Raw genomic sequence first — 7,932 nt, forward strand, 5'->3', positions numbered from 1 at the left:
AGGGTCTTTAGAGTCTTTTTTAGGAGCCTGGGAAAATCTTCTGACTTAAAGAGACGAGCCGAAACGGCTGGAGGATCCGGGTCCCCGGCATCCTCCTCTCCCGATAGCTCACCCTCTTCGAGGTCAGCCCTGATCTCTGGGTCGGGGTCCTCCTCTAGGTCTGAGGAGACCGGGTCAGCCCGCTGGCTGTGAAGCCGCGGCCGACCGCGCCTCTCGGGGGGACGAAGAGGCCTGGAATCAGCCTCGGAGTCGGAAAGGGAGACCTCGTCTTCCTCCCTAGGCCGCTTACCCAGCTCCAGATCAGCCTGATCTAGCAGGGTAGGGAAGGGGTCAACGCAACCGCGGCTAGTCCCAGGGCGCGCGGCAGCAGGAGCGGGGGCCCTATCGGGACTCCCAAGATGGCGGCGCCCCTGGTCCACCCCAAGATGGCGGCGCCCATGGTCCTCCCCAAGATGGCGGCGCCCATGGTCCTCCCCAAGATGGCGGCGCCCTAGGCCCTCTCCAAGATGGCGGCTGCCGCCCACGTGACCGGTTTGGAGGCTGGCTTCGGGGCACCCAAGATGGCGGCCCCCAAGGCCCGTCCCAAGATGGCGCCCGCCCTCCGCGGGAATGGCTTCGCCCTCACCGCGGGCCAAGGGAGTCGCGAAGGCGGGCTCCGCAACAACTGCGCCAGCCGGAGCCGCAGCCCGGGTGCTGGATGAAGCCGCTGGCTGCGGCTGGGGCGCCCAGGCCGCTCCAAGCGCCGACGCCAGGGCCTGGAGGCCCCCAAGGCCTGTGGGGGAAAGGCTGCTGGGGAAGGAGGAGGGGGAACCCACTCCCGGGTCCCCACGTGCGCGGGTGCTCTCCGCAGCAGCGGAGGCTCCGCCTTGGCCCCTGGCCGGCAGGGGCTCGACGGAGGGGGGGGCTGCAGAGGCCCCGCTAGCCCCTAACTGGGGCGCGGGGACGGAAAGGCCCCCAAGCAGGTTCCCTGCGGGAAATTCTCCCACCCCGAGAAGGCTCGCCGCCTCGCGGGCGAACATGGCCCGCACCAGGTCCCTTAGCTCGCTGAGGGGGCTTACCTGGCCTCGGTTGAATGGGGTGGAGGCATCCTCAACACCTTGGGGACCTGAGCGGCCCGGGCGGAGGGGGGGGTTAAGTTCAGCGCCCCGGAGGGATGGTTCCTCCACCGGCTGAACCCCTGGCTCAACCTCTGACTCCGGTTCTCCCTGGGGAACCGGCCGCCCCTGGGCAGGAGGGCCCTGAGTAGGGGGGGTCCCTTCACCCGTGCCGCTAGGGTCATCCGCCATAGCCCACCACCAAGAGGAGGATAGGCAGGGGGAGAGGGAGCAGAAAAGGGAAATCCAAACTGTAACGCTTCGGCGGGAATGACGAACTTCGCTGGAAGAAGAATTCGTGACCTGCTAGGAGCGTAGGCAGGACAAGACTGAGGCCCTGGAGGGTGAGTTCCTCCCTATATAGGGGCCGGTCTTCTTTTGTCCCTGCCTACAGGAGCAAATGGGAGGTACATAACCCAGTATTCAGGAGGCCAGGCACCCTCTCTGCTGGGAAATATGATCTGATAGATAGATCACATTAACATCTTTGTAGCCTGCCTAAACCCTTTGGGAAAAAAAAACAATCTAAGTCAGGGTGATCTTAAAACCATCACACTCCAGTCTTCTTTCTACATTCTCTGTAGAATATTGTGGAATATCCCAGTTACTGCACTGAGTTCTCTCTCCCACCATGTCCTGTCATCCATCAGCATGTTTTCTTGTTGAGCTTTTTGCTGTACCTTGAAATCACTTTTGATTTTCAACAGTACAGGCAAGAGAAGCAGGACAATCAATTAATAAAACTGCATTAGCCAAAGAAGCTGTAACAAGACTCTAAAGCCTCAGGCCAAATCAAAACATTTTATTGGCCACTGTAAAAGACAATATGGCACTTTTCCCATTGTAGCTACAGAAGCCAACTGGGATCTTATTTCCAAACTTGTGATGGGGCAACATCTTCTATCTCACGTGAGGACAGAAGGTTAGCTGAAGGGATGCAGGACAAGTGACAACTCTGTCCTCCATATAAGGACATTTGGCTTCTGCTGCCCCTCCACATGCTTGGCACCTGCTGCCTCAGGCAAGTGTCTCACTGAGTTTGGTGATAGGTCCAAACTTGCTAAGTCTGCAAATATGTTGTTAATAACAACATTGATGAGAAAATGTCTGCATACAATCAGAGATTAGAAAAGTTACTTTTTGGACTACAATGCCCAAAATCTCTCAGCCAGCATGGCCAGTGGCCATGTAGGCAATATGATTCTGGGCATCACAATGCAAGAATGGAACTTTATGAAGCTCTGCTTCGTATCTTGAGCACCTTGTGGGAGTATAGATCTCTAGTCCAAAATCCGCTGTGAACATTCGTCAGCATTTTCTCCAATGCTTTGGGCTCACCTTGAACAGATAGAAATAAACTTGTTTGGTGTCTGTGTCCTCTTCCTTGTGCACAGACATGAATAGGTTCTCCACATCCACCACCATTCCAAGAAGCCGATTGATCTCATCCTCAGAGACGTTCTCCAGGTGAGATACATGGTCAGCTGGGGCAGAAAAGAAAGGTTAGATTATGCTCTAAATGTGGCCCCTTCAAGCTAGAGGCCACAACAGCACAGAACTGTGTTTGGCCCTCCAGATGATGCTGGATCACAACTCCCATGACCCGTCACCAGCTTATGGATGATGGGAGCTTCAATCAACAACATCTGAGGAATATTTTCCCATCCTTGTCTTATTTATTCTTTTACTTACCAACTACTGAAAACTGGCAGATCACTTTTGATGGTGAGAGATTCAATTAAGAGCCTTTTTGCCACTAATTAAAATTGTACAGCTTTCCCTAATAAAGGATAAAAAGAATGTAAGAGGAAAAACGCATCATACACTTACCTAGAGCATGCCCACAGCTACGGCATGGCTCACTGAGGTTAGTGACTGTTTGCTGCAGATCCATACGAGGGGCTGTGGGAGGGTTTGGGTTCTTCCAGCCATTGCATTTGCAAGAGTCATTAGCCTGGAGTGGTTAAGAGAAAAAATAAACTTTTAGAATGTATTGTCCATTGTTTTGTAAAACAACTATGTAGTCCTCCATATATGTTAAAGGACCCCAACCCACATCACCAACAGGGCAAAGGTTGGGGGTTGCAGTCCACCATCTAGAGCTCTATCAGTGGAATAGAGAACACAGAAAAAGCTTTCATTCAGGAACACATGTTAATTTATATGCCATACACAAAGCCACCTTTGTAAATAAATGAAGTAAAACTGTGCTGAAGAATTTTTACTCCTGAATAATCTACTGGTCCAAATATCTCCCAGAGGCATAGTCTCTAGCAATGTCACCTGTGGGATTCTGAGAGCGATAGGGCCTGTCCACACAGACAAAAATAAAAGCCCATTTCGAGCCATAGCTGTTTCTACAACACAACACACAGGCCAAAACAAGGTGAATCCTGGAGAAAGCTGTACTCTGGAATAAAAAGCCAGAGCAAAATAAAGCCCCTTTAAAATAAAGCTTCGTTCTAATGTGGAAAGTGTGCACTGTGACATAGGCATATGAACAACACAACACGACTGCAGGAATGTGGGAAAACCCAGGCAGCTTATGGAGGTGGTCTGAAGCATGGGCCCTGGCCTGGTGAGACACAGCTGGTAGAGCCATTGCTTGCCACATGGTTTTTTCTATTGTCGAGCATACAGGCACACAAGTCGCCAGATGCATCAACCCATCATACCCACAAGCTGTCACACATCCCATGAAGCAAATTACAGCAAACACGGTAGATAGCCAATAATGAAATGGATGTAATAAAAACATACACAAGCTGACCAGTCCAACAGGGGGCCATGGAGTGAAGGGAGGAAAGGGGGCATGTATGGGAGACCTCCATAATTGTGCTTTGCCAATGTGTCACTGGGTGCACCAACACACAGTATGAGCAGTATATTGCCTGTGCGGCTGTGTGGCCAGTCAGACAAGGGAGGTAATTGGCAGTCAAAGGGGGTGTGTCTGTGCGATGGTACATATGCACAAAATATACAATCAAGCAGCATGGCTCGATGCTGCATGCTGTGGACAAGAGGGGCTCCAGCCCAATGAGGAAAACCAAGGAATGGCCCAGTTTTCCCTCTCTATCTGCTCAGCCCCATAGTCCAAAAAGTAACTTTGCCAAGTTCCATTTTATTTACCCCAAAGCTATGAGGTAGACATTTCATGTGAACACTACTACTATTTTTACCATCCCTGCTGCAAAAATACGCAACAGGAATCTTCCCTGAAGATGCCAACCACAGATGCTAGCGAAATGTCAGGAATAAACTCTTCTAGAAGATGGCCACATAGCCCAAAAAACCCACAAAAAACTATCAACAGGAATCTTTTGACAGGGCACAGCTGTTGCAAGAAGGAAGCTGAAAATGTCGTTAGTGAATCACTTACTTGCCTACTAATAGATAAAAGTATTCCTTTTGTTCTCATCCATGTATTTCTCTCAATCTACCCTGAAGGCTTAAGGCAAGAAAGATCATGTTATAACATTTCAGACCATGTTATAACATTTGTTATATATAATGTGCTTGAAAAATTTAGTTGCTTAGCCATTTGACCTCAGATCAAATGGATGAAAAGGTAATTAAGGGCCTGAACAGACAGGCTGAAATAAAGCTGCTTCAGGTCACTTTGGAGGTATGCTGTTTAAATGACACACATATCCTAAGAGGCAAGAAGCTATGCCAAAGCTGTGCTCCAGTCCTTAGGACAGGAATTTGGCTTTGGCATGGTTTCCAGCCTCTTAGGATGCATGAAGCATTTAAGCAACATACTTCCAATATGATCCATAACAGCTTTATTTTGGTCTGTCTGTTCGGGCCCTAAGTTAATAGCAATCACAGCATTTTGCGGCAAGGTATTTAGCACTATACTGTTCAGGATCCATAACTTGAATGTTTTAAAAAAAGTATTTCTAGAACAATAGCCATGTTACCCTGATGCAGCAAAACTAATGAGTCCTATCCAATAATTCACCTAGTGCTGAAATTGCCACAAGTTTTTATTGTCCTACTTTGTAAGAGATACACATTAGATTGTAAGCCTGAGGACAGGGAATTGTAAGCCGCTCTGAGAGCCTTTAGGGCTGAAGGGCGGGGTATAAATACCATAAATAAATAATAAATAAATAATTTAAACTTTTATTTTAATATGAAGAAGCAAAAGATCACATTTTAGATGTAGGAGATTAAGCAATGGATCTTGGTTAGGTGGGACACAAAACACCCTACCTCAAATGGGAGCTGGGTATGTTTAGTCTGGAGAAGAGAAGGTTAGGATGTGACATAAAAGCCCTGTTTAAATATTTGAATAGATGTCATACTGAAAATGGAGCAAATTTGTTTTCTGCAGCTCCAGAGAATAGGACTGGAGCATGGGTTCGAACTACAGGAAAAGAGATTCCAGCTCAACATTAGGAGGAACTTCCTAACAGTAAGGGCTGTTCAATAGTGGAACACACTCCCTCGGAGAGTGATGGAGTCCCTCCCCTTCTTTGGAGGTTTCTAAACAGCCATCTGTTAAGACTGCTTTGATTGTGAGTTCCTGAATGGCAGGGAGTTGGACTGCATGGCCCCTGTGGTCTCTTCCAACTCTATGATTCTACAATATCAGGTCTAAATCCATTAACCTGCCAAATCTGTGCCTCTTCCAACTCTATGATTCTAACTCAGCAACTTCCAGTTGTGTTTTACTGCATCCTCACCACAAGCCAACCAGCATGGTCACTGACAAGGTTGTAAGCTAACACATCTGACATAAACACTACATATGCACCAATGTAAAGAGACCACAAGGGCCATCTAATCCAACCCCATTCTGCCATGCAGGAATTCACAATCAAAGCCCCCTGCCCAACAGATGGCTATACAGCTTCTGTTTAAAAACCTCCAAAGAAGGAGACTCCACCACTCTCCAAGGGAGTGTGATCCACTGTTCGAACAGCTCTCACTGTCAGGAAGTTCTTTCTAATGTTTAGCTGGAATCTCTTTCCTATAGTTTGAACCCGCTGCTCTAGATCCTATTTTCTGATGTTGCAGAAAACAAGCTTGCTCCATCCTCAACATTACACCCTTTCAAATACTTAAAACAGGGCTATCATATCAATTGTTAACTTTCTCTTCTTAAGCATCTCCAGACCTTTTCCCATAATTCCTGACCACTAGCCACATCAACTGGTACTTCAGACAGCTCTAGCCCAAAAAATTTGAGCAGGCTACTGGTTTACCTCTCCCTGAAACAGTTTGTAAGCCAGCTTTGTACATCCACAATGTCAATGTTTAGTCTGGAGAAGAGAAGGTTAAGAGGTGATATGATAGCCCTGTGTAAACATTTGAAGGGATGTCCCACTGAGGAGAGAGCAAGCTTGTTTTCTGCTGCTTTAGAGAACAGGACCAGGAACAATGGATGCAAGCTCCAGGAAAAGAGATTCCACTTCAACATTAGGAGGAACTTCCTGACAGTAAGGGCTGTTCAACAGTGGAACAAACTCCCTCAGAGTGTGGTGGAGTCTCCTTCCTTGGAGGTCTTTAAACAGAGGCTGAATGGCCATCTGTCAGGGATGCTTTGATTGTGGACAAACAGCCACCTGTGAGCCTCGCTCATTAAAGCCCACAGCAACCCTTTGGCTTGACAGAGCAGAAGAATGAGAGGGGACCCAAGTCAGATGAAAAACACAGTTTATTGCCGGCAATCCCAAAAGGAAATAGTTTCCAAAGATTTTAGGACCCTGTTCTGAGGAAAACGGCAGGTTTTATAGGGGTTCAAACAAAGAAGCCTCTTCTTTACATTCTATTGGTTGTTTCAAAGGTTAAACATATAAAACTTTCTTGCAATCAGAGAAAAGATAAATGAATACATTAAAATATATTTAAGACACATTTGGTTACATTCTTTTCTCTTATCACCTATGTGTTAATTTGCCCCCTTTCCTCTGCCAGGGATGCTGCCAGGGATGTTGCTCTCTTATCTCCGATTTATTATGGCTCGTTTGAGAAACCAGGCACCAAATGAAGCCTTGGTAGAGCACAGGGTCATTTAGTTCTATAAACATCCCTGCATCCCTACATCTTTGATGGGTCCCTAATCTAAATTCCTTTTCCTGTGTACAGACTGAGCAAATACTTCTTGTTAGTAGCTTCTAAAATGGCTTTGCTTTCTATGTTTCACTATAGGCTTCTAAGCTACTTAGTGATGATTGAAATCCATCCATCTCACTTTGATTGTGAGTTCCTGCATGGCAGAATGGGGTTGGACTGGATGGCCCTTGTGGTCCCTTCCACCTCTATGATTTACCATTCTATCTTCAATATGACACCCTTTCAAATACTTAACCAGGGCTATCATATTGTTAACTGTCTTTTCTTAGGCATCCCCAGGCCTTTCCCCATAATTCCTGACCACTAACCCAGTCAGGGATGCAGCTATGGCTGGACCAAAGACCTAGAAGCATCCTCGTACACTTTTGTCCCTTCCAGGCCCCCGTACCTTGCACGCTGAAAATACCCCCAGCTTCTCCAGCTTTTTCGCCCGCGGGAAGCTCCGCGCATGCGCCTTGCGCTGACTCGCGCGCTGCTGCTGGCTCAATCCCGGGCGAACCGGGTCACTGCTGCTAGTGCTGCTGCTGCTGCTGCCTCCCGTTCCGCCGCCGCCTCCTCCCGTTGCCGGCGGAGCTGGGGCTGAGGAGACGGTGGTGGCGGCGGAGGATGCGGTAGCCTGAGGGGTCCTGGTGGTCTGTAAGGAAACCTCCGGCTCCGCCATGTTGCCCAGGACCCTCCGAGGCGGCGTGGGCGCTCGGACGCCACTGCGCATGCGCAGAGGGTAGGCGGGAGCCGCTTAGGCCCGTCACTGAAC

At 48.5% G+C, this 7,932-nt stretch overlaps 1 protein-coding gene across 1 annotated transcript in view; it reads right to left on the reverse strand.

The window, feature by feature from the left end:
• LOC149309107 (histone acetyltransferase KAT2A-like) overlaps positions 1 to 7,905 on the reverse strand; it is a 35,382-nt gene extending 27,477 nt beyond the window's left edge. Inside the window, exons 1-3 of the mRNA XM_089531802.1 lie at positions 7,567 to 7,905; positions 2,925 to 3,048; positions 2,433 to 2,578 (exon numbers count right to left, since the gene is read on the reverse strand). Of these exons, the coding sequence (XP_089387928.1) occupies positions 2,433 to 2,578; positions 2,925 to 3,048; positions 7,567 to 7,890 (594 nt within the window). The 5' untranslated portion in view covers positions 7,891 to 7,905. The remainder of the gene's footprint in view (positions 1 to 2,432; positions 2,579 to 2,924; positions 3,049 to 7,566) is intronic.
• Between the last annotated feature and the right edge of the window lie 27 nt (positions 7,906 to 7,932).

The sequence above is a fragment of the Sceloporus occidentalis genome, unplaced genomic scaffold, assembly GCF_023333645.1.
Source record: "Sceloporus occidentalis isolate IW3139 unplaced genomic scaffold, rSceOcc1.0.p SCAF_7, whole genome shotgun sequence".
NCBI lineage: Eukaryota > Metazoa > Chordata > Lepidosauria > Squamata > Phrynosomatidae > Sceloporus > Sceloporus occidentalis.